This window comes from Furipterus horrens, unplaced genomic scaffold (genome assembly GCF_987537825.1).
Source record: "Furipterus horrens unplaced genomic scaffold, mFurHor1.1.pri manual_scaffold_11, whole genome shotgun sequence".
In the NCBI taxonomy this organism is placed as follows: domain Eukaryota; kingdom Metazoa; phylum Chordata; class Mammalia; order Chiroptera; family Furipteridae; genus Furipterus; species Furipterus horrens.
In genome coordinates, this window is record NW_028327181.1 from 66,700,809 (window position 1) to 66,727,489 (window position 26,681).

Below are 26,681 nucleotides of genomic sequence, written 5' to 3' on the forward strand. Positions count from 1 at the left end.
CTGTAACTACCACTCTGTATTTCTCAATCCCTTCACCTTTTTCACCCAGGCCCCCAACCTTTCTCCCTTCGGCACCCACCAGTCTGTTCTCTGTTCGATTCCGCATCTTATCCTTCCAGAAGCCACACATTTTATGCCAGTTCCCCTTCCAAATCACACTGAAGGGTAATAAAAGATGCATTTTATGGCAACTGCCCGTGCATACAGAGCCCCTGTGCCGGGCCATCTCAGACACGGAGGGGATGCAACGGAGCCTTAATGATGCGGTGTCACGAGCCCAGGGATCAGGTCCATTGGGGGTCCCGGGCGTGGGCGCCAGGGCGGGCTCTGCTCCGCGCGCTCCTGCTGCAGCACTGGATCCCAGAGGCAGAGGGCGCTGCGCCTCCTCCTGCCGCCCGCCCGCGCTGGGCCTTCCCGGCCTTCCAGGGGAGCGCTGAGCGTGCATTGTTCGAGTGCTGCCCCCTCCTGGGGCAGAACGACCGTGAGGATGAGCTGAGCCCGCACCCGTGGTCAGTGCAGGGTCTCAGCCAGCACCCCACCCTCACTCTTCGGAGTTAGATGGAGAAGCCTGGTGCTGATTTAGCTGATGATCCTCTAACCTGGCTCAGAACCTCTTCTAGGGCCTATGGAGGGCTCAGGCAGGGTTGGGGGAAGGGGTGAGCCAATGGCCCGGGTGAGGACAGGACGGCTGCAGAGGCCAGCGCTGGGCCAGCTTGCCTTGTGTGCAGCCCACCCTACACTCGGCCCCCATGCGTTCACACTCCCAGACTGGGAAGAAGCCACCCTGAGACAATGGATGGCTCCCCCCATGCTGCCACCCACCCAGATCTGTAGAAAGTGGATTCGAGATGGAGCTAAAAGCCAACACTGCGGCAAATACATTGAGATGGGCTACACTTTAAGAAAACCCACTAAGTGAACATTTCAGCCTGGATCCCACAGCTCTTTCAAATATACCTGCTGAAAAAACCAAGGTCATAAAAGGCCCCCATTCCAAAAACAATGTTGAACAGAGGCCTGTCTGTGCCCCTGCAAATACACTCCTGACCTCACCCCAAACCCCCTGCCCCAACCCTCTCATACAAGGATGTCTGCATTGCTCCGTAAAGCTCGTGTATTTAAAGAAAAACAGTGGAGTGACTGGGATTGAAGCTAGAGGGCCAGCCCAGGAGCAGAGGGAAGCTCCAGAGGGGACTGCGGTAAAGAAACAGACTGCTCTGGGCTGCCAGGTGCACTATGGAAGACATTCACACTCTAGTCCGAGTGAGCAGAACTTCCTGCTGGCGGGCAGTACACACCCTGCACTCTGTACACAGCAGCTCCAAAACAGTCCAATTAGCATCAAGAGAGGTCATCCTGCCGGCTTCTTCCAGACTCTCCAGTGGATGATGCTCAAGGCCAGACTGAGGGATTTTCTCAGAAAGGTGGAAATGTAACCAGGAAAAAAAAAAAAAAAAAAAAAAAAGGAAGAAGAGGAAGGGAAGAAAAGGCAGAGAAGAGATGCAGCTTAGAACCCAGATGGCCACTTTCCAACTTGCAGAGCTGAGAGTGTGGGTCTGAGTAGGGGTGTGGGGGAGTCAGGACCCCCCGGTGCCATATCATGAAGCCCCTGCAGCATCGAAAAGTCAGGGGGAGAACCTGCGTGGGCCCTCCCCGCGCAGGAAAAGGCAAACGGACACTCAAGACAAAGCCCAGCGCGAGGTTGGAGGGAGGGACGAAACCCAAGGCTGCGCGGGGCGAAGTGCCCTACCTGCCTCTGCCCTGGGTAAGCGGCTAAGCCAGGGCAGCAGAACTCCCAGCTCATTCCCGGGCCTGAGGCCGCCTCCCCCCCGCATCCCCGCAACTCTTCCCTCTCCCTGTCTCAACCAACTAATCACACACCGAGGCAATTTGCTGAGCACACGCTGCTGGCAGCGCCGCCAGCACTTGCCCAAGAAATTGTGTCCGGATGAAGATGTGATGATAATGGTGCGTCGGCATGCACTGGCACGCTGAAAACTCCAACTCCTGCGAGGCAGCTCTTCCTCTGCGCAGGGGCGGGGAGGCCAAAACGGCAGGGCCATTTCCTGAGCGGGGTGTATGTATGCTGCAAGCGCAGGAGTCAGACAGTAACCATCAGAAACAGTGTTTCAGTGGCCTGGGGCTGCTCCCCAGGCACTCAGCTCTGTACCCCAGCCCCACACTCACCCACGTGCCTGCCTTTCTGTGCTGCCTGAGGCTCCCCCTCCAGGCCAGGCCACTTGTTACCTCGACCCAGAGCACCCGTCCCACACCTGATCCGCCCAATGAGCCACACAGTCATTCTAGAGTCAGCTCAAGGCGACCACCCCCTCCACAAAGTCTTTTCTGATTCCCCCATTTTGAGCTGGTCTGGCCAGGCCCCCTCAGTGGCCCCACTACTAGTGCACGTTGTTACCCCACGAGAGCACTCGCTCTGTTACGTGCATACCTGTTGATTCTGGACTGTGAGCCCCCTCTGTGGTTGTAGCAACCGCATCTTACTCATCTTCATGGCCTCAGCTCCTAGCAGTGTTCCTAGAATGGATTAGGTGCTAAATAAATGTTTATTGGATACAGAAGGTGGATGGGTGGATAGTTTTGTGGGTGGACAGACAGATGGGTGGATGGATGGATGGGTGGATATAAAGCTGCAGAGGGTGTCTGCCCCATGACACCAAAGCTGGAAGGATTCCTGTAGAGCTTCAGAGACATACATACCTAGAGCCAGCGAAGGCCCAGGTGAAAGTCATGTTAGAAGGAGGCAAGTGATAATCTTTTTTAAAAAACATCCTGTTGCTCTCTTGCATGAACAATTCACATTTTCTGCTCTTGCTGCGTTCTCTCCGCTCAGATATTTTTGCAATGGATATAACCTTATTTTTTTATTATTGGTCACAAACCATGGGTAATTCACTTTCTCAATTGATTTTTGTTGCTTGTTAAAGTGCTGCATCAGCCAGTACTATTTAGTTTCCAGCTGGCACAACAAATAATTCTGTGTGTGATCCCAGAGCTGAATTCTGATTAGGTGAATCCTCCTGTGGTCCAGGTGGTACCAACAGCAGTCAGGGATGCTCCCACACAAGGGCAGTCACAGCTTGTATTTTATATAGTCCGTACTAATTTTCACCCGGTATACGTGAATATTTAAGAATGTGTAGTTTGATGGGTTCTACCGACGAGGCCTCCCAAAATACATTTCTTCTCAGTTCCAATTTCAATCAAATGGCAGTGTTTAGGTAACTTCTAAGACTGTTTCTGTGGTGAATTGATGATGTCTGCCATGTGCTCAGAATTGGGGGAGGGGAAGCAGTCACCTGGCTTGCCTTATAGAGTACCACCTGTACTATATAACACGACACCTGGAGGTTATCTTGTCTGAACCCAGATGCTACACATGAAAAAGCTAAGTCCCCTAGAGAGGACAGTGGGGTAGCAGCAAAGCCAAGAGAGAAAGTCTCCTGACCCCTGGTCAGGAGCCTTGCAGCAGGACAGAACTGGGTTTGAGTCCCGCCTCTGCTACTGCTTAGCCATGTGGTGTTGGGTAATAATATTTCATTGGCAAGGTCATTATGAGGACTACACTGTTCAATGAACCTATGCAATACTTCCCATGTCGGGGTCTGAAGAACACATGTTCCTATGTCTCAAATCTCTGCCACAGCCTTCACCCACCCACCCAGTAATTGCCTTTGCTTCCTGTGGACCTCATCCCCTGTGGTAGATTCTTTCATTAGTCAAGGCAATGCAGGTAGTTATTCCAGCTCTGCCACTTACTATTCATGCCCATAGTCACTGAAATGCTGTAGTCTCCTCAAACACGTCATGGAGATCATAGAAGTGCCAACCCTGTAAGTGGTTGTGAGGATCAAGAAGTCAGTACGTAGACTGCTTACTAAGGGTTCAGTAAGCATCAGCCATGCCTATACGATTAATTAGTCTACCATCAGTCTTGTGGGCAAGTAGTACCTATTCTTACAGGGTCATCGTGAGGACTGAAAGGGACAATGTTCTGAAAACGCCTACCTGGCATGTAGCAGGTGTGTTCCACTTGGCAGGCGTTATTATTGCTCAGTCTCTTTACAATGAATTGTGCTTCCTCCTGATGCCACCTCTCCTGCTTTGACCTTGTGGGTTGAACTCTTCCCTGCAGCTGGCAGAGATGGGGGGATGGGGTGACTCACGGCTTCTGTGCTGCCTGAAAGGACATTTCTCCCCTGAGACCCCTTTGCTGCCTCTGTTACCAACTGATTTGTGGATTTGATTTTAGTATTTGATTTCATTTTTAGTATTGTTTAAAAAGAGCACAATATAACCATTTGTGAACATGCTTAAATCACTCAGCAGGATGCAATAAAAACATCACACTGAAAATTATGGCTTAAAAAGTAGGCTCTGATTTCCCATCCAGCGGAGTGGGCAAGGCAGAAGTTTGCACTGCAGTGGAAGGTGGAAAATGAGGCAGAGGGGCGGGGGCGGGGGGTGATCACAGGGCACAACTGGAAGCAGGGGTAACTCATGGGGCCACCTGATCCCAGAACTTGGGGCCTCTCAGAACACAGTACTTTTAGAACCCCACCTCTTACCAACGGGACAGAGAGGCACAGAGAAGTTGAGTGTCATACCCAACATCACACAGGAAAGCCTGCCATCAGCTAGTCAGGGACTCAGATGGCATTCGGTGCTGAGTCCACCTCAGTGCAGAGCCCGGGGGACCCTTTGGTGGGCCCTCTGCTGCCGCCTGACTTGGAGAGGGTGGCCCCTTGCACTCACCTGGGCTAGGATTAAGTAGGATGCTCGGGCAATTCATTCACTCACTCAATAAACAAGTATCAAGCAGCTTCTATGTGCCAGACCCTGTAATGGAGGCCTGAGGTCCAGTGAGCAGGAAGGGACATAAGTGTGGCTGGAGAGGGGGATGGGCATTGGAACAGGCATGTGGGACCAGCTCCAGACTGACACCTGGAAGGAAAGACTTTCATAAGCGCTTCCCTAACCTAAAAAATCAACAAAAACATATAAACGCTGTGCAAGGTGCTTCCATGCCTGTTGTCTCATTTAACCCTCAGGGATGCCTTGTGAGTTGCAGATTATTAGGTCTGTTTTGCAGATAAGGAAGCTGAGGCTCAGAGTAGTTGGGTAACTTAGCCAAGGCCACACAGCCTATCGGTGCTGGTACTATGTTGGTTCTTCCTAGTACCCCTCAGCTGTACAGGCAGGGGGAGGAGGAAGAGAACAGCCCCCCCAGGGTCTGAGGACACACCATAAGATGGTGGCAGAAGGGGGCTTGAGAAAACAGGAGCCCCTGGAGAGCAGGCACCCAGTTTTACTCACCTCTCTAACCCCAGTGCCCTGTCCAGCGCCTGGCACAGCGTAGGAGTTAACGAAGTGCTCTGGGCGGGGCCGCTGGGCTGACCGGGCTAACAGAAGCCCTTCTGAGGCTTTTGTAACAGCCCACACTGCCCCCCGAACTCCTGTTCCCTGCACTCCCAGAGACCACCCCCTCAGGCTAAGCACTTCCTGGTCAATGGGAGCCTCTGTGAGCAAGCTGAGCACCCCTTCTGACTGTGTTCTCTGCAAAACAGATGACAAAGGGGATTTCTTTGCCTCCACTCTCAAGGCACTTTTTCCCAGAGCGAGAGCTCTCTGCTGGTTCTGAGCCAAGGCTACACTGGCCTCGTCCAAATACACAAAGGGAAGAAAACAGGTTCTGAGCCAAATATTTAGACCAGATCAGTCATCTGATAGCAGCCCACCCACTTCCCATCCATCACCCTGGGTTGTTGTGAGACACGGAGTCAACACTGGGGATTCTGGGAGATTTAGAGGCGATCTGATCAAGACTCCTTATTTTACGGAGTAGATGAGCAAGACTCAGATTACAGTTTGCTGGCACCTCCTGTGGGTGGGTGTTCAAACTCTGCACTGTGAGCCCCGGCTTTCCTGAGACATGCTTGCGGGCACTGCAGGGCCTGGAAGACTGAGCACAAAACCCTGGGCTCCTAACCTGCATCTGCACCTGCACCTGCACCCACAGTGGCTCACCTTTGCTTGTCTATTATATTGGCGTCCACGTCATATTAGATTTGAAGTGCAGGGGCCGAGAGTTCTCTGGCTTTTGAAGGTTTGCAAATCACTTTAAAGAGCAGGGGTTTGGGGGTCTGAGAGACCTGGAATCTGTAATCTGTGACCCAGGGAAATGTGCATAACCTGATTGAGCCTCGGTTTCCTCATCTATAAAATGGGGTAACGACACTGCTTGATGGGGCAATAAAACAGGCTCACTCAATTACAGGACCCTACACAGTGCCTCACTCCTGGAAGGCACCCAACAAACAGGACTGCCCGTCTCCCTAGAAACCCCAGAAGTACTCCTCTCACAATACCACCCACTACATTTCATTTCTGGCAAAGAATGAAGAAATGGTCAAAATTGCCGCATGCTGGCTTCCCAGTCAATAACACAGGGTAGAGACCTCAGAGAGGAGACTTCAGAGGGAATGCAAAAGAAGTGTGGGCCGCAGTCATCAGAGCAAACCTCTGTATTTCTGGTCACCAGAGTGTGTATCTGGGTCACAGATGCAAAGGCACAGCCAGGTGGGCTCCTGGTCACCGCACTCCGTGAGCCACACCCCTAGCGGGGAGGCAGGATGTCAATAACGACTCACAGTGAGACCATGGCTCCAGTTTATTCAGCCGCTGTGAGGCACCGGGCAACCTGAAAGATGTTTCATCTTGTTACAGAACAAGGCAGAAAAAGCACCTTAACATTTCAACTTTAGAATTCCTCTAGAACTGCCTTCCCTTGGGAAAACACTTCAGAATATGTTGCTTCTGCTCCTGGAATGGGTAGCAAAGCACACAAGGAGAGAAAAAGGAGGAGAGGGACTAGGACTGGGCAGGTGAAGGAGCTGTGCTCTGATGCAGACCCTCCTCCAACTCTTTCTGGCATCTTCCACATGTTCTGATGACTGGAGTGAGTGGCTTTCTGGGGAACTTAACAAGGGCCTGAGTTCCACATCCTGTCCATGTGACCAAACAGAGACTAGAAGATGTCAGCCAAGGGTGACGACAGGTGGGCTACATGTTCCTGGTGTTCAAAACTCCCAGTAGCCCCCAGAAGTAGCTAATACCTCAGGGTGATTTTCATGTGGACAGGAGAGGTCAGAGAGGCTCGGCCGCTTGCTTCAGATCCCCCACTAAGTAAGTGGAAGAGCCAGGATGGAAACCCAGCTGAGTCTGACCACAGAGCACCTGCTCCTAACACAGCTGCTCTTGGCAGACACAGAGCCAGGATCTCAGCCAGGTTGGCAACTGAGGAAGAGAAGGAAGATGGGCCGTCCAGAACAAAGACCTGATCTAGCCCAGGGAGGAGCCTGAGGGGCATCGCCGAACCTAAAGTGACATGGTCCAGGTGGGCATCTTGTGCCATCACTGATGCAAGAGGCCAAGTGGCTGATGTAACAAAAGAGCCAGGTGGGCATCAGGTGAGGTAGGTGGGCCTCCTTGTCTTCCTCCTCCTTTCTCTCTCCTCTTGCCTCTCCTACCCTTCCCAGGAGCAGAAGGAATATATTCTTACGCAGTTTCATCACCCTCTCAGCATCCCCCCAGCCCCCCACAGCAGTATCCAGCCCAGGCCTCAGGCGGGGGCTGCAGGCACGAGGAAAAGGCCAGGAGAGCTTGGCAAGGGCCCAGGAGATGGTCTGCTCCCTTGGGGCCACTCAGCCTGCAGGCAGACCTTGGGCTGCTCCGCTGCCTGCAGCGCCACCTGCTGGCCTGCTTCGGGCTCTGCGGGCTGAGAGGCTGGGGGAGCCTGGGGCTGAGGACCAGCACAGGATGTCCTGTGCCCCCACCCCCACCCCCACCCGCCCCTCGGTTCCATCCCCCGGGGCAGAGAGGGAGCAAACACAAGCTTCTAGTGCTGACATGAAAACGACTGTAGAGAGAAGCCTCAAGGCAGCGGCGCAACGAAAGGCAAGCACGGGAGCATTCAGTCACAAATCTTTGCTCAGTTCATCATCGTAAGCAATTATCCCAAGCCCCCAGTTCTGAGGCACAGTGAATAGAATGGGGAAGGGTGGACGAGTTGTCAAATCAGTGCAGGAACATGTCAAGGCTCAATCCTGGGTGTCTCTCCTCTCTCCCTGGGCCGGCTCACCCACCCCACAGCTTCACTGTACACCAAAGCCCCCCGCCTCTCCATCTCCAGCCCAGCTCTCTCTCCCAGCTCCGGCCCCTAGATCCAGCTGCCTGGTGGGTCTTGACGTGGCTGTCTGAACTGGTGGGAGTCCTTATCTCAAAATAACTTGACACCCCAAAGGCAGAGACTTGTTTGTCTGTAGAACCAAATTATAAGGAGAGCAGAGGTGGAGCAGAGGGGATGGGAAAACATGAAAGCGTTTATTAGGGGAAAGGAGCTCAGTCTTGGTGAGGACCTACTAGCTGCTGGGCACTTATTTAACCAGCTGGGACTAAGTGCTGCGGGTGGGGCTGTGATGTTTACCCGAAGTCACACAGTAGCCCATGAAAGAGGGGAGTTCAAGTCTGGCTCATTGCACTGCCTCTAGTTTTTAAATCAAAATAATATATTTAGGTTATGATGAAACATAGGGGCTTAAGAGACTTTGGAAGTAATTTCATTCACTACATACTCAGTGTTTGAATCTGTCTCTTCCCAACCCAGCCAGGTAGTTGGGTAGCTTCTGCTTGAACACCCCCCATCATAGGGAACTTCCTCTCCAGATGATGATTTTATTATTGAATCATATAGTACATTAGAAAGCTGAGGCAGAATTTTTCCCTTCTTTAAGATTAATAAGTGGCTCTGGCTGGGTAGCTCAGTAGGTTGGAACATCATCCCAATGCTCCAAGGTTTTGGGTTCATTCCCCGGTCAGGACACATATAAGAATCAACCAATGAATGCATCAATAAGTAGAACAACATATTGATGTATGTCTCTCTCTCTCTCTCTCTCTCTCTCTCTCTCTCTCTCTCTCTCTCTCTCTCTCTCAAATCAATAAATTTTTAAAAATTCATTTAAAGACCAAATAAGGTAATGCATGTAATGTGCCTTCCATGGTGCCTGCAACATCAATAACTGCTCTCATGGTCTCCAAGTCCCTTATTATAACTATTCTTGTGTCTCCCTTTCCCCTTGGGGTGCCTGAAAACAAACCTAATTCTTCTTCCCTCAGACAGCCCTTCAGATATTTGAAGACAGTGCTTCAGGGACCCCCTGAGGCATTGCTTGCCCAAGATAAACAAATACTCCAACCTACTTTTAGACACTCACTGGTAAGCAGGACTTGATACTGTACATGCTGTGATTTTCCAGCTGCCAGGGCATGTGAGGCTTCAGAAAAACTGGTGAAACAAACGATGAGCCAGCCTCAGCAGGGTGGCCGTCATATCCGAATCCTGTCCTCTGCAAAGAAAGGGAAGTGGTTGACCCTAGCCAGACCTTGGCTCATCACCAGAGCTTCACCAGTTACGTTCTCAGGCCACCCATTGCAGAACCCTGTTTTAGTGGACAAAAAAGAAATGAGAATCCCCCAAAGTTAATATATATCATTTTAGACCCCCAGACTTATCAGAAGTCAGTTTGTGTGTTTATGGATCTAGTATTGAGCAACATAGGGGACCTAATCCATTCTAATTATTGAATGTCAACTCCTGAACACTTCCTATTTACAGACGGGGAAACTCGGGTTTCGAGGAGAGCAGTGAGTGATCCAAAGTCATACAAGTCATTTGCACAAAGGCCTGGTCAACTTACGAACTCCAAAGAAAGGTGAGATAGTACAGCAAACTGGCAGGAAAAGAGAGGAAGAAAGAAGCCATCAGATAAAAACAAAAGGGAAAAGCTCTAAAAACTCTCCCACCCCCACCCCCACCCCCTGCACCGCAATGTCCTGTAAAGATGATGCCGGATAGTGTGACAGGCACAAGGCTGGAGTCAGAAATCCCCAGGACCATATATACTGGCTCAGCCTCTTACAAGCTGTGTGATCTTGAGCAGACTCCACCTTTCTAACACCCAGGTTCCTCATTCATAAGATGAGACTAGGAACATCTCCCTCAAAGGAGTCCTGTGAGTGTTAAATAAGGATGGAGAATTCGGTTCTCAGTAATGGTGGAATAGCTTTTCTCAGGCGGAGTCTCCTGGAAATAGCAATTATACGCAGAATATTTTAAAGCTAAGACTAAAGCAGGCAGACACTGGAGGGTGTATGGCCCTTGAGGACAGGGACCTGACCTCTCCCTTGAGGGCACGTCCAGTTCTCAGGGAACACTGGAGTTGGAGCTCCAGCCCCAAGCAGCTGTCACTGAGTTAAAAAGTCCCAAGTCAGAGCTCAGGGTTGCCAGAGAGGTTGAACACGGGAAGAAACAAGGAGGCCAGAAGGCAGCGCAACATTCTGAAATGCTAAAAGGAAACACTTAACAACCCAGAATTCTATACAGAGTCAAAATATGTTTCAAAAATAAAGACGAAACTGAGAAATGTTGCCACAAGCAAACCATGAGTAAAATATATGCCTGCAAGTACAAAAAATAGTCAAGAAAGTTCTTTAGCCTGAAGGAAACTGATATCAAATGGGAATTCAATACCAGCAAGCATGATGGACAGGAAGGGATGGAATCAGAACTATATGCAAAGTGGTACAACAGTAATTCAAGGTAGACCACATATTGTAAATCCTAGAGCAACAACTAAAAATAATAATACAAAGAGGCATAAATCCAAAGCCAGTAGAGGAAATGGAAGGAACTGTTAAAACAATATTAAATTAACACAGAAGAATTCAGGAAAGACAAAGGAGGACAGAGCAGTGGGGACAAAGAGGAAGCAAAGCAAGAGAATGGGCTTCAGCTCGTTGGTGTGAAGAATCATGTTAAATGAAACTGGATTAAACCCTCCCATCTTGTCAGACAGGATAAAGCAGCAACATGCAAATCAGTTGTTTACAAGACATTACCTTAAATATGTAAGTATTCTGACAGATTAAAAGAATGGACAAAAAAGAATAGGAAAAGATAAACATAAGATTTATGCTCCTCTATTTCTTCCTTGTGCACGTTTTATTGTATTTTTTTTTTTCAAGGAAATTATCTGTTTCATCTAAGGTCTTTAATTTATTAACAAAGAGTTGTATAGAATAGTCTCTTACTATTTTTACAGTGTCTGTAGGATCAGGAGCGATATCCTCTCATTTCTGACATTGGTAACTTCTGTTTCCTTTCTCCTCATTGCTATTGATTTCTAACTTAGTTATGCTTTGGTCAGAAAACATACTCCCTACACTTTTGTTTTTTAACTTATTGAGATTTGTTTCCTGGTGTATCGTGGTGGATGGTCCACAGACACCCAAAGACTTCATGTATCCCGTAACTGTTCGTATACTGTTTTTTAAAAGGCAGTTAGGTCACGTTGTTTGATAGTGTTGCTCAAATCTTCTATATTGTCGCTTTTTGTCTCCTTATTCATCAGTTACTGAGAGAGCAGTGTTAAAATCTCTAACTCTGCATGTGTATTTATTTCTCTCTGTGTCCTGTCCATTTTTGCTTCCTGTATTTTTGAAACTTATCATTAGGCAATGCATCTTTCACATTTTTATATCCTCTTGATCCTTTTATCATTGTGAAATAACCTTCTTTATCTCATGCAATACCTTTGTTGTGAAGTTTACTTTGTGTGATGGACATTTTGTTGAGCAAAAGAAGCCAGACACAACAGAGCACACAGTGTAAGTTTTCATCTCTATGAAATTTGGGGACAGGCAAAGCCAACCAATGGCGATAGAATTCCCAACAGTGTTTGTCTAGGCAGGTGGGGGCTAACTGGAAAGGGACAGGAAGAAACTTTCTAGGGTGACTTAAAAATGTCTTTTATCTTGAATGAAGTGGTACATCTACATAAGGTGTACACATTTTTCAGAATTTGTCAAAGTGTGCACTGAAAATGTGTGCATTTTATTGTATTTTTTATTCTTAAATTTTTTAAAAATGACAGGTATGTGAAGGATTTGGCTTGGGGCTTAACACAGAGTAAGCGCTCAACAACCATTACTTCCCTCATCCATCACCCTCCTCATCCCTGGCAGGCAAGTGCCATAGGTGTCAGGACATTTTATGGTCATGGGACCTCTGAGAATAAGTGACATGCTCCCCAGAAGAGTTTGTCCACAGCATGACACTGGAGATCTGCTCTAGTCAGGGCCAAGGATCCTAAATAGCACCGTTTATGCCCAAGGCCATTTCACCCTTAATCTTCCTCCAGGTTCCATCCTTCAGGTCTAGGCCTGGGGTCCCAAGTGAAGAGGGTAGAATTTAACTGGGTCCTTCCGAGGGCTGGGAGATGACAGTGTGGAAGCGGTGAGACACGTGGCATGTGTAAGGGAAGGTTATAAGAGAGAAGATAGGAAAACTGGTGTTAGAGCCAGATGTGGAAGGCACGTGAGGTCAGCAGAATTTGGATTGTGATGCAGTAGATGCTCAATAATTGTTTGTTGATTTGCTTAAGTGGAGGAATGAGCCCCTGAATCCATGGAGGCTGACCGCTGCCCCCTTCCTCCTTCCTGTTTTGCAGCTCACATACCTGCCCCCGCCGTGGGGTGAGTGCCGATCCTCAGAGATGGGACTCGACTTCTTTCCTGTTTACAGTATCACCGCCTGTAGGATTGACTGTGAGACCCGCTACATCGTGGAGAATTGCAACTGCCGCATGGTCCACATGCCAGGTCAGCACCAGGGGATGGGTGGTCGCAGGACCCGCTGGGGACCACCCGGGACCTTCTTTGCATTTCTCACCCTGATGGGAAACACTTCGCCCACTCCACAAGCATCCAAAGGGGTGTCATTCTGGGAAGGCTTATTTGGTGCCCAAACATTTAGAGGGCAGCTAGAAACATCCACTCTAGCAACCAAGGCAGCATCCTGGTGTCCATATGCGTCCACATGTTTGGAAAATGTTCCTCCCATTGCTCAATATGTTTGATAATTGTCCGTTGTGTCCAGATACCTGGATGCTTGCAATTGCTGCACCTTGGTGTGCTACATGTTCACATATCCAGATATATGTTGCTTTCATCCAGATGTTTCCCTTCTTGCATCCAAATGTCCAGCACTCTTTCAGATGAGGCCAAGTCCATCAGCCAACAAGTAAATGTGCGTGTGCAGACATCTCTGTTGTCAGACTAACAGTGCATGTGGCCGTCTCATTAGAGGTAGTCGGCATGTCACAGGCAGACTTGCAGAGCGGGTGGGGGCTGATTAGGGCAGGAAGAGTTTGTGTTGCATCATGGAAGGGTGAATGGGGCTGGAGGCAGGGGCCTTGGCTTCTAATTCAGGTTCTACCACTCACCTGCTGTGTGTCCTGGCCCAAGTTCCTAAACCTCTCTGTTCTCACCTTCATTATCTTTAAAACAAAAACATTAGTTGTTGTGAGTATAAAATTAGGCTAAGACATAAAAATGCCTTTTAAACTTCAAAAGTCAGCGGTTGTTATATATTAGCATAGGAGAAGAGAAACCAAAACTCCCGTTGACTGTAGACCTACTGCATTCCAGGAAGTTTGTTATCATATTTAACAGCTACTATTTCATGTTTATAGCATGCTTTATTTAAGTATATTTTTAAAAATCCTTATATTGGACATTTAGTTCATCATCAATTGTTTTCTGATAGAACCAATGTTGAAATGAACATCCTCACACCTAAATTTTGTATTTTTTTATTAGTAATCAGTAATTTGTTCAGTAGTCTAAGATTATAATTATTGATCTTTAAAATAGCCTCTGAGCTGCCTAGAAAACAGGGCAAAAGGAAAATGTATCAATTAGATTATTATTATTGGAAAGAAGGAAGCATAACAGCTCCTCAACTCTTAAAAAAGTGTTTGGGGAAATGGTAAGAAACAGGCATCGGGCCCTGACTGGCCTGGCTCCGCAGGCTGAGTATCATCCCACAGAGCGAAAGGTCCCAGATCCATTCCTGGTCGGAGCACGTGCCCGGGTCAGTCCCTGGTTGGGGTGCGTACAAAAGGCAACCGATCGATGTTTCTCTCTCACATAGATATTTCTCTCCCTCTTTTTCTCCAAACTCCTTTCCTCTCCCTCTAAAAATAAATAAATAAAATATTTTTTTTTAAATAAAAGAAAAGACATTGTGGCAGATGTTCACTTTAGCACTTGGTAAAAGAGAAAGTAATAGGTCCTGCATTTCTACAAAGATATGCCAGGAATGACAACTGAGCCATAATGGTGCCCACCTGCTGCCCAGACTGGGTCACCAGCCAGGAAGGTTTCCCTCATGGAGCCTGCGTGAACAGTAAGCAGTGGGTACTTCAGTCATTCCACCCATGACACTTACTGGCATCTCAGTTCCTGATGTGGAATCCAGGGCACAGCAGAGAGGCACTTACAGAGCAGCCCTTCTCACAGAGAGCACTGCGGTGTGGCGGGAGGAGCCCCCATCCTGGGCTCAGGCTGGCCTGGGTTCAAAGCCCTCCTCCCTCACTGCCACTCCGGTACCCTGGGAAGGCAGGATACAGTATGTATTTCCTTCATCGGAGGGTGGCCCTGTGTGCTAAGGAGATGACCCCACCCAGGACTCAGTAGCTCCCCTGACTTTCAGGGTTTCTCACCCATGACCAGCCCAAGCAATCTGGGAAGGTCCTGTTATCACCAGGCCCAAGGTCATGGAGCAGATGAGAACCCCCGATGTCCCCAGGCTGCCCTGGTCAAGGGCTCCCTTCTGACTGCCCACTAGCAGACTGCCGCCCTGCCAGTAACGAAATACACTCCCTCCCCCCAGCCCCAGCCCCAGCCCCAGGCTCAGCCCCAGGAGGGGAGGGGTGCTGCCCGAGTACCTCTCCCTGTGTTTCTCCTTTGCAGGGGATGCCCCTTTCTGTACCCCTGAGCAGCACAAGGAGTGCGCAGAGCCTGCCCTCGGTCAGTACTGGGGACACGTGGAGTGACGGGGAAGGTGTGGGAGAGAGACGGGGTGGGAGGGGGACCGGACAGGGTGGGGGGAGGGAAGAGGCTGGACAGAGCGGCTTGGCTGCAGGCTGCAGGAGAGGGAGGTGGAGAGCAGGTGGGGCAGGAACTGATGCGGGTGGATGAGGGCCAGAAAGGGCGCTGGGAGAGAGAAAGGAGGCGGAGAGGTGGGGAGAGAGGAGTGGGCCTCAGGGGGAGCTTGACAGTCTTTCCCCCCACACACTCTGGGGTTTCATGTAAGGAGGCCAAGGTTGTTCCAAAGCCGTTGAGCCCAGGAAGGTGGGGGAAAGGAAAGAGGTCAGGGCCCTTGCGTGTGCATTCCACGTATGCATTCCACGTGTGCAAATAGAAGGTGCTGAGCACTCCCCTCCTCCTGCTTGGTGTTTCCGGGTTGAAATAACTCTGCTGGTTTTCTCCACCACCGCCAGCACCACCCCACCTGGAAAACCAGGTGAGAGAGATTCCACCAAGCTATACGCCCAAAGCTAGACCCACGCCACATGCCTGCCTTTCTCCAGATGTAGGAAATGGTTTGTAATCAAGACAAGCAGAGAGGACTTTTAAATCATACAGACTCAAATTCTAAGTGGGGGCAGCTCTGGACTCACATATCAGGGAGGGAGGACCTGGCTGAGAGGACAGGAAATTACTTTCAACGTGTGTAAAGACTCAGTCTGTCCTTGGAGCGAAGATACCACAAAATTCATGGGTAGCCGGAAACACTGAGATAGATAGAGGAAAGAGGAAGGGAGCGAAATGATGTCTTCAAGGACCCGTGTCCCAAGTGGAAGAAGAGAGGAGAGGGAGATTCTGCCTCTAAGGAGAAGTGTGAATCCTTGCATCCTAACCCAGCAGGCGCAGGAGGTGAGCTGAGCGCTGGCTGGGAGGCAGCCCCAGAGGGAACCCCGCAGAGCCGGGGGCCACATACAATGGTCTCCCACACTCGCCTTTGACAGGCAGCCCATTTTGTGGATGAGAACACTGAGGCTAGGAGCAGAGCGGGAGGCCCTGGGAAGCGGAAGGGCCCATTCTCCAAAAGTGACGCCTTTCAGGACTTTTTAAAGGGCGACATCACAGTAAAAGAAGCAGAAGGAAACAGGGCCGAGAGCAACCTAGAAAGAGCGGGCACTTTTTAAATAAGCGCTCACACCCTCAGCCTAAAGCAAAAGCCCAGCTCCTCCTCTCTCCTCAGCCCACGACCCCTCACTTACGCAGAAGGGTACCGCTTCCCGGATCACCTCTCTGCTGCCGGACAGGCTGCGCTGGGCCCCGAGGCCCCGGTCCCCGCCCCGGCTAAGCCCTGCCTGCCTCTCCCCCCCAGGTCTGCTGGCAGAAAAGGACAGTAATTACTGTCTCTGCAGGACACCCTGCAACCTGACACGCTACAACAAAGAGCTCTCCATGGTGAAGATCCCCAGCAAAACATCAGCCAAGTACCTCGAGAAGAAATTTAACAAATCCGAAAAGTATATCTCGTAAGCTCCGGGGGGCATGTGGGCGGGGGAGTGGGGGGCATATGGATCAGGAGGAAATAGGGGCAATCGAGGAAGAAGGCAAAGGTAAGCAGTTAGTTCCACATAGCGGGTATTAACTGAGCATCGACTCTGGGCCAGGCGCTCTGCTCAGCTCTCGATAGGAAGACAACGATGATTAAGGTGCAGCCCCTGCCTTTAGGGAACTTATAGTTTTGTGGGGTGACAGGTATACAACAGAATGCTACCAAGGCTGAGCAGGCAGTAAGGACACAAGGAGATGGACAACTGCACCTTGCATGAGGATGCGGTCAAGGAAAGCTTCAGAGATTATTTTTTTAAACGATGCCTAGGCGTTTTCCAGGCAGGCGTTGCACATTCTGTCCCCTTTCCCCAAATGCTTTTCCTCTCATTCTTCACCTAACCGGCCCTTCATTATGCAGGTCTTCATTTAAATGTCCTCCAACAGCTAAATTAGTCCCCCTCCTATTATGTTTCCCCCGAAGCACATGTGTTTGTCTTTATAACGTTCACACCCTGTGTAATTCTATATTTGTGTGTGTGTGTGTGTATTACCTGCCTCCCTCCCTAGACTGAAAGCTCCCTCAAGGCAGGAACCTTTCTGTTCGGGTCTCTGCTGTGGAGTGTCTGGCACAGGGTTGATGCTCAAACAAAATCTTTTAACAGAATAAATGAATGAAAGACATGGGAGATGGGAGTGTCACAGGCAGACTCTAGAGAGGGAACCAGTACGGGACAGACAAAAGAACTGCGAGCAGAAGCTGGGCCAGGGGGCTGTGTGTGAGCAGCAGGTCCCCACTGCATGTGAGGTGGAGGTCTGGATGGGAGGGTGGGGGGGTGGGCAGGAAGTGGATTTTATCTAAGAAAATAGGGAGCCACGGGAGAGCTTCAAGTAGGTGGGTGACAGGCTCAGATTTGTACTGTAGATCACTGCTCTTCAACAGAACTTTCCGCGATGAAATGTTCTATGTCTGTGATTTCAACATGGTAACCACTAGCCACGTGTGGCTACTGAGCATTTTAAATGTAGCTTGAGTGACTCGGGAACTGAACTGTAATTTTATTTAATTTGAAGTAGTTTAGCAGTTTTAGAAAGATCCTTCAGGCAGCAGTTTAGAGGATGGATGGGAAGCCAAATGGGCAGAAGGGAGCCTGTTAGGAGGCAGTTGCCGTAAACCAGGCAAGAGATGGTGGCACTTGGAGTGGGGCCTCAGAGAACCCTGGTGGAGGGAGGAGGATCTGCTCCCCTCTCCCCAGCTGCTCCCTCCTGCCAGCACAGTCACCAAAGCCCAGCCTGGCGCTGGTGTCTACAAACCTAACTACTTCTGTTCAGCGGGATGAGGACGGAGGCATTAAGGGCATTGTCAGCAACACGGAAGGAGTGGGGGTTGCAGGAGGTGCCAGGTCCTGCTGCTTAGCAGACATTTGCAGGCAGTCATGACTCCTCCTGCCAAGATGTGTCTCATTAACACATCTGCCTGAAGGAACAAAAGGGAACCACCGTGCTTCTACCAAAACCCCTCACCCCAGCCAGATACCAGTTTGCACCCTAAAAAGCCACTCTGGTTCTGGCAGCTGACTTGGCAATGCCAGGGCAGGGCCTCCCACTAGGAGAAGCTTGTTGTAAATCCCAGTAGGAGCTCGGGGGTCTCTCCGGAGTGGGCAGGGGAGGTCAGCTGGGGCAGGCAAGCCTCGTCAAGAGCTAAATGTGATCTCACTCCTATGTGGAATCTAATGAACAAAATAAGCTGATGAACAAAATAGATGGATGGACACATAGAACAGACTGACCGCTGTCAGAGGGTAGGGGTGTTGGGCTACTGAGAGCCGCAGGGGTAGGTGCAGGTGGGCAAAGGAGGGATGCATGGGGACGGAAAGAGACTTTGTCTCAGGCCATGCGCACACGGTGCAGTGTGCAGATGATGTGTTGTTGAGTTGTACACCTGAAACCTGTATGGTGTTGTGAACCAATGTCACCCCAATAAACTCAATTTCTTAAATAAATACATACATACATACATAATAGAAGAGAGTCCTGACTCACCTGCAGGTAAGGACCCAGGCAGAGCCTTAGGAGGTCCAAGAACCTGCAGAGTGGGCAGCACTCCTGCAAAGCTTGCAAAGAGTGGGGGGAGGGAGCTAAAGGGCAACGGGGCCGCTGACATGTGCCTCCGGTCCTGGGAAGAGCCCTGGGCTGGGCGTCGGGGCTCCTGGTCCCAAGTCCCAGCTCTGCCACTAACCAGCTCGCTCTTCGAGCCAGTTGTTTCACCTCCCGGGGCCTCCGTTTCTCCCTCTGTCCAAGGGGAGCTGTGTCAGGTGATCCCTGGGGGTGCTGATGGTTCTACCTATGTATGACACTGAACATTCTCTCTGCAGAGAGAACATCCTTGTTCTGGATATATTTTTTGAGGCTCTCAATTACGAGACAATTGAACAAAAGAAGGCGTATGAAGTTGCTGCCTTACTTGGTAAGTTGACGTGTCTAGTGCACAAGCGATGTCCACATCTCCTAGGAGGTGAGAGGGAGGGGGGATGGCAGGTGGGCGGCAGGCAGGCAGGTGGAGATCTGCCTCCTGACAAGGCAAACCTTTATACTCACTAACGGTTTCCTCTCTCCCTGCCCTACTCCTGTGCCAGAACGGGAGGAGCTCCAGGGTGGCGCAGATTTTCGGCCAGTTAGTGCTGCAGTCTCAGCCTCAGTTTCCCTATCAACACATTGAGGCGGGTAGGCTAAAGATGTTTCAGGGCCTTTCCCGAGCTGCCCTCTTGGATTCCACGGTCTCCCGCCCCTGGGTTGGATCAGAGCCTCGGGGCCGTGGCAGGAACAGGGAGCTATCAGGTGCAGGGTAGGCTGAGCGGTGGCTGGCCCCCAGTTGAGCCCCACCTGGAAAGCAATGTTGCTGCATTGAGAAGGCCAGGTGACCCCCGCTTGTTCCCAGATATCTACTAACCTGACGGCCACCCACGCAAGTTCACATCAGCTCTCCTGGCCCTGTAGGCACATAATGGAGGCAGGGAGGTCATGTTAACCCTGCCCCAGCCCAGCACAAAATTCACAAGACCCCTGAGGACTGCCAGTTAGAAGACTTGCCCCTTGGGCCCTCCTCCCAACTCCTACTAGCTCTCCAGAAAGGATCTGCAATGAAAAATAGCCGTTGTTGCCTCCGTGAGCTGAAGCCAGTGAGAATGGCGAGGGGAGGGGGCGGGGAACAGGCACCTCCTACCTGCAAGTATAAAGGAAAGACCAGCTGTGAGAACGTAGGCAAGTGGCTTCTCCTCGCTGGCCCTCAGGTCCCTCCTCTGTGAACTGGGTCTCATAAAACCCACTCCTTGTGCTGGTTGTACTGGTTAAATGTAAGAAAGCCCCAGCTCCCAGAAGGTCTGTGAATAGTCGTTTCTGGTACCTAGACGGTCTCCATGCCAGAGACCCAGGCCCCAGCTGGTGTTTCAAGGCGCCATCTGGGCCTTTCTGCACATCGCACAGGAAGCTGGAGGCTGGGCCACAACTGGGTCCCAGCTGGATTAAGGTGGCTGTCACTCGGGCCTCTGGGGCCCTTATGGCCAAAGGGGCTAAGCCTAGAGATGTGTGCCCTGGGCCTGAGGTAGCGGTCATGCACCAGAGATATAGGCCCCTCACCCACTCTCACCACCTTTACTTCCTAAAGCGGACTCAAGACGCGCCTCCTCCCACCTCTCCTCCCTCTCCCCACATAAGCTCACTGTCATACACACACGCACACGCACACGCACACACACACAGAGCAGGGAGGGCCTGAGCTCTGAATCTGTCAGGAGGGACAGTTCAGTTCTGCATCACATACGAGGGTGAGCACTCCCAGCACCCTGCTCCCACCCAGGATAGCCCGCCGAGAAAAGCTGCTGCCGTCTGTGGCTTGTGAACCCTCAGCCGCCGGGCCCAACCAGGCCTTCTCCCCCTGCCACGCAGCCCACAGCCGCCCCTCCGGGCACACTGCCCCCCAGCACCACACACACCGTGCTGTCCCGCACACACAAGCGAGCACCCGCACAGGCCCACCCGCACGCGTGCTGTGTGCCCGCAGGCTCACACACTCAGTACCTTCACCTGCCCCTGCGCCCTGACACACTCACACCTGCACACACCCACTCATGCCCCACACACTCAGACGCGCTGTGCCCACCCCCACAAAGCCACGTTCACACACAGCCCGTGCACCTGCCCTGCACCTAGAGAGACGCCTACAAAAAGCCATCAACCACCAGCTGTATTGCCTATTTCCATACAAACTGCACCCACACAGCACGCTGGCACACACCCCACACTCAGGCACGCGTCACACCCATACACGCACACACATCGCACCTGACATGCATGTACATAAGTGCACATGCCCCAGGAAACCTCCGCGGAGGGCGTGAGAAGAGCTGGGAGGAAGGACGGGAATGAAGGGGAGCCTTTCTGAGCTCAGCACCAAGGCCCGCCAGGAAGAGCCCCCTCCCCACGACCTCGGCTTGTTCAGGACTGGTTGGTGGGCTCTTCCCAGTTATAATCAGGGTAGGAGTGGGCAGCTGTAACCCATCAGAAGGTTCTCAGACCGAGAGCTCCGCCTGGAATCTCTAGGAGGACTGTATGCCCACCTCCAGCAGAAACCCCCCTGTCCCCCATTGCCAGCGTTCTCCCCAGCCCAGCCTCAGAGATCACAGCTGGAAAGCACTATGCAACCCATCTCCCCCAAGCCCCCTCCCAATGACCTCCACCATTTAGGGTCCTTTGAAAGCAAAGCTGCTGAGAGGTCAGGACTTTTCAAAGCCACACAGCAAGCTGGTGACTACTCTAAGCTCAGAGCCCCTAGAGAACAGTGGGGCAAAGACCTAGGGCTTCTTGGGGATCACAACCCCTTGGAGAATTGGAAAACAGCTTCTCAAATACAAACCCTCCACTGCAAACTCCCAGGTGCACATACATAGCGTTTTCAGTCCATTGCAGAAGGTCTCCAAAGATCTGAAGCTCCCAGAGGAGTTTGGTGGGCCAGAGGACCACCTGGGGAACTCATAAATCCTGACTTACAGACCCCACCCCCAGAGATTCTGATTCTGTTGGCCTAGGGTAGGTCCAGGCATCTACACTGAATACAACTCTCCCAGCAGTTTTGATGCAGGGGGATCTAAAGTCCAGTCTGGAGTAACTTCGGTCAAGGGGGCCCATCCACCCCAGGGTAAGAACCTCTGCTCTAGAAAGAGACCAAATTGAACATTTACCTTTGTGTTAGGGAGATAGAAGATGCTCCCAATGGCCTTATCCCAAGGGTGAGAAGTGCCCCAAGGTGGCCCTGGTGTCATGATTGAAAGCAGGGGGGTGGCCTCTTAGGACACTGCTCCTGAGACTCCCTACCTGGGACACCTGACACATGTGTCTCAGGATAGACTGTACCCTTGACCAAGGCAAGGACCACACATGTGTTATCTCTATTCCCAGCCCAGAGGCAAAACAAGGCCCAATCAGTGTGGTTTTGAATATAATTGGCAAGCCTGTTAGCCTATGAGGTCTATTCTAGAGCCCTCCAATAAGCATTCAGGTTAGTTCCCATCCTCACTGGGTGCTGCAAGCCATCAGCTCTCAGAGCTGTGCCCTGAGGGAGGGACTTGTCAAAGGCCTGGCCTTCAGTTGCAAGCCCTGACTCCCCAGAGGGGGAATGATTCAGAAGATCTGGTTTTGAGTTCTTAGTCTGTGCACCCCTCCTGGAAGTGCTGCGAGTAAAGCCAAACCTTTGGTCTGTCCTGTCTCTCTCCAGGTGATATTGGTGGCCAGATGGGATTGTTTATTGGTGCTAGTATCCTCACAATACTAGAGCTCTTTGATTATATTTATGAGGTAAGTGTTGGGATTACTCACGGGGAAGTGACCATATGCGGGTCCCTTATCCTACCCCACTGAACGGTACAAAAGCTTGGGGAGAGGACAGCTTCTGTCCCCGAGAGCCTGCTTTCTCCTCCCTGTCCATGAGTATTGTCTGTCACCACATCCTAGGCCTGGGGGAGGGATGGTTGGGAGGGAGACGAAGCCCCAGTCCTAGAGAGGGAAAAGCAGGGGGCTGTCTACACCAGCAGGGAGGACGGAGAAGGGGTGAGAAGGAGCCAAGACTGGGCTGAAGCCAGCTCTGAGCCCCTCCCCTGCTAGGCTGGACGTGGAGACCCACACATAGGTGTGTCTGTACCCACACTTTCACACCACATGCACACGCACCACACACACTTCTATCACACACATGCTAACAAATACCGCAAACACACACTTATACCACATTTACATGTGCTACTCACAAATACACACCACATACATGCACCTCCCACACCACACACACTTATACTACTCATAAATACACACCACATACTACTCACAGACACGCACACACCATATGCACACACATATACCATGCACACGCACACACTCCTGCCCTCTGGCTGGCCGGTCACCTGAGTGGTACCTTCACATTCAGGCAGATTGCGGTGAGGGGCATTTCCCAGCAAGCCTGCTCAGTCCTGAGAAGAGCAAGGGCACACCTGCGGCTTCTGGCTGCCGGCAGTCTAAGCACATGTCTCCCTCGAGGGGCAGGTGGGACGAAGCACCTGAAAGCTCCTGAGACAGCAACGGCAGCCTCTGGCATTGGGAGTGCTCGGCGCTCGTCAGCTCCACAGACCCAGCTGCTCCAGGGGCTGCAGAAGGCCTCGGGCACACCCAGGCCCCATGCAGGCCCCAGGACCACCGCAGGCTCGGCCATGGCCAGAGGCCGCTCGCTGTGGGGCTGGAGGGCCTCGTGGCCAGGGCTCTCTGGAGTCTACACCCTTCCTTTCAACATGATAACCTTGTTCCCCAAACCCAAACCACGTCTTGTGGCCAGATTTTATCTGCTTTGTTTATTATGTTTGTGAGAAGCTGCACAAAGTTATGGAAATTGAATCACACCAGATAGCATATTTAATAACTACCCTTCACTTCTAGAAATAAAATGTTACAACCTTAGGTATGACCTGATCTTGTGAGCTGTGCCATTGACAGGCCTGGAAGTCATTAGAATCTTGTCCCCCAGGCCCAGTCTCAGAAAGGGGCTCCCTGGCTGCTCCTGAGGGCAGATGGGGACCAGCCATGCCAGCACACACCCCTTACCCACACTCTGCATCCACAGGGGAAGGGGGTCCACAATGCGATACAGTGCCTGCTCTTGCACCAAAACCCCATTGCAGCCCAAAGATCAGGCAGTGGCTCCTCGTGCTGGCTGCCAGGCGGGGCTCCTGCCACGGTCCAGCCAGCTGCAGCCCAGGCCACTGTGGCTGCTGGGGGTCCCCAGCTGGGCCGGATGGAGGGAGGCCTCTCTACCTTTGCACCAGCCTCTCAGCCTGACCCCTCCCTTCCCGCCTTTCTTGCAGCTGATCAAAGAGAAACTATTAGACCTGCTTGGCAAAGAGGAGGATGACGGGAGCCACGACGAGAACATGGTAAGAGCAGCCTGTGGCCTGTCTGCTGTTTGCCCCTCTGGTTTGTACGGGCGACGTGAAACCAGGTGCTGGGGCCAGAGCAGGAGGGGCGCACCCTGTCAGCTCCCAGATCCAAGACTAAACCTTGGGCCTCTCTTGTCCCAAAGCCTGGCAGTAAGATATGGATGCAGTGGATTCCAGGAGATGCTTCCAAAGATTGGTCCTGCTGGGTCTAACCCAGCTTCTCCCAGGACAGAAGGCTACTTCCATGTTATGGCTGTGAGAGAACCAGAGGTGCTCTATGGAGATCTGTTCCCTAGTGCTCTACTCCACTTGAAGGGGACATGGGGTATAGGGCCCTGGGAAGCTTGGAGCAGCAGAAGACCCATTACCACTGGCTACTACTGTGTGCCTGCACATGGTCAGACGTGTGCTATGTGCCTTAAGAGCATTCTGTCATTTTAGCCATACAGTCAGCCTAGGGAAAGGTCCATTTTTATCTCCATTTTGTATTTGAGGTAGTTGGGGTCCAGAGGTCAAGGCCACACCTCTGTTGATGTCAGAACTGGACCCAAAGCTCCCCTAAGCCCTGTCCTGCTCTACTTTGCTTTCCTAGAGCTGGAGAGGCAGCCCCGTGTTCCTGTCCACGCTCCTTCCCAAACTCAGTCCCTCCCAGGCTCGGGGCTCAGCTATCTGGTGCAGGCACCACTGGCTCCCAGTTCTGTTTCAGACACCACTTCCTGCCCATCACCCGGGCCAACCTCTCGCATTGATGCTCCCAGGCTCCTCGGCCCCTGTTTGAGCAAGGACAGCTGCTGTGGAGGAGGGGCAGAGTGGAAGGTGCCTGGGCTCTGGACTAAGCTGACGTGCCTGGATCCCAGGTCCCAGCTTCTTAGCTATGTGCCTGGGGACAAGTACTTATCTCCCTGAGCATCTGCCTCATCACAGGGACCTGGGGATGGGAAGGGTGGGGTGAGGGTGACATGCAGATGAATGACATGCAGATGAAGTGAGACCGGCCTGTAAAGCCATCAGGGCTGCCTGCTTTATAGTGAGTGCTCAGCAAGTGCAGGCTCCCTCCCCTGCCTGCCTTTCCTCCTGCCTGCAGAATGTCTCAGGCAGAGGCTCCATCCCTCCCCCTCCCCCAGTATCCTCCTCATCAAATCTCTCCAAATTCTTGGCACAGCCTCCTGGCCAGTCTTTGCTCCCATCCCTCCCAGCCTCCCACCTGCAGCGGCCCAGGACAGCCTGGGAAACTCCTTGAAGACTCACAGCTGTCTCAGCCATTCCCTGCTCGGGGACTTGGGACAGCATTTCCCTGTGGCCAGCCTAACCTTCAAGGTTCTTTGGGCAGCTATGACCGGCTCTGGTTCTGGCCATCAGAGGCCTCTGCCTGGTAGCTTGGTCTCAACGGTGGGCACCCGCTCCCCTAGGCCTAGCTGCAGGCTGCACCTCCTCACCCAGGCAGGCCCCAAAGGAGACCCCAAGGTCAAGGGTAGGATGGGCTATCCAGCCCCAAAGCTAGACATCACTCAGATGTAGCTTCCGGTGGCACATCAGGGGACCTCTAGGAGAGAAGATCAAGCCAGCTCCGAAATACCATCACCAGAGAGCCCTCTCCCCACCCCAGGGTGCATGGAGGTAGGCAATGGTGAGGATTCTGAAGGCAGTGAGACCCTTCGGCCTCGTGCCTGAGATGGCAAACCTGTGCATGGGGTGTCTGAGCAGTGCCCTGGACGGGCCCACAGGAGAGGACAGTCCCCAAGGCTGCTGGGGGCACCTGAGGAACTTTGGAACATAAACCACCACCTTCCCCTTCCCCGCAGAGCACGTGTGAGACAATGCCAAACCACTCTGAAACCATCAGCCACACTGTGAATGTGCCCCTGCAGACGGCCCTGGGGACCCTGGAGGAGATCGCCTGCTGACAGCCTGGACCACTGGCACCCCACAGACGGACCTTGAGGCCCGGGACCCAGGACAGGAGGTGGCAGGCTCGGGCGGGATGGCCCCAATGACAGAAAGAAGCAAGAGCCCCCTATGCACACATAGCAAACGTTCTGTCAAAATCTCGCCGTGGCCACGTCTGATGTGATGCGTCTTCGGGGCCCCGCCGTGCATCCCTCTTAGGAGAAGAGAGTCACCCTCTGGACTGTCCAGGAACCAACCTGCCATCACATCTCACTGCCAGATGTATAAAGCGCTTGCATGCCCAGACTTCTCACGGCGTCACCTCCACGTCTGTCTCTGGACAAGACAGTCCTCCGTGCGGTTTCCTGGGGCCACTCTGCGGCCATACAGTGGGACCAGGTTCCAGCCCCAAGTCACCAGGAGACCATGCGGGAATCACAACTGCACAGCCAAGGGGAAACTGCAGAACTGTCAACTACGTCTGGTCTTTGTGTAGTTTGTGAAGGTTCTTAACCTGCCTACAAACCCCATCCCCTCCCCCGAGCCGGCTGATGGGGTGCTGGGGGCCACCCCCTGTCCCATCCCAGCGCCTGCAGGGGCCTGTGTGGCCCCGGCACTCATCCTCGGTGCCCATGTCGTTCTGCCTCCCTGTGACATGGCTTGTACAGTCTGACTCTGTTTCCTTAGGGGGCTTTTATTGTCTGTCAGAGACCTGTTTTGTGTTCTGATTTGGGTTTGATGTTCTGAGGTTTGGTTTGGTTTTTCCACTTCCCTGGCATTTATTTATTCATGCTTCCACTCACAGTCATATTAAAAGCTGGTCCTCTGGAA

The 26,681-nt window shown here is 51.9% G+C and overlaps 1 protein-coding gene across 1 annotated transcript in view; it reads left to right on the forward strand.

Moving 5' to 3' along the window:
- The window catches only part of ASIC2 (acid sensing ion channel subunit 2), a 237,510-nt gene extending 210,829 nt beyond the window's left edge, over window positions 1-26,681 (forward strand). Inside the window, exons 4-10 of the mRNA XM_090291321.1 lie at window positions 12,588-12,738; window positions 14,893-14,949; window positions 16,316-16,469; window positions 18,864-18,955; window positions 22,259-22,338; window positions 23,892-23,960; window positions 25,766-26,681. Coding sequence (XP_090147447.1) covers window positions 12,588-12,738; window positions 14,893-14,949; window positions 16,316-16,469; window positions 18,864-18,955; window positions 22,259-22,338; window positions 23,892-23,960; window positions 25,766-25,867 — 705 coding nt within the window. The 3' untranslated portion in view covers window positions 25,868-26,681. The remainder of the gene's footprint in view (window positions 1-12,587; window positions 12,739-14,892; window positions 14,950-16,315; window positions 16,470-18,863; window positions 18,956-22,258; window positions 22,339-23,891; window positions 23,961-25,765) is intronic.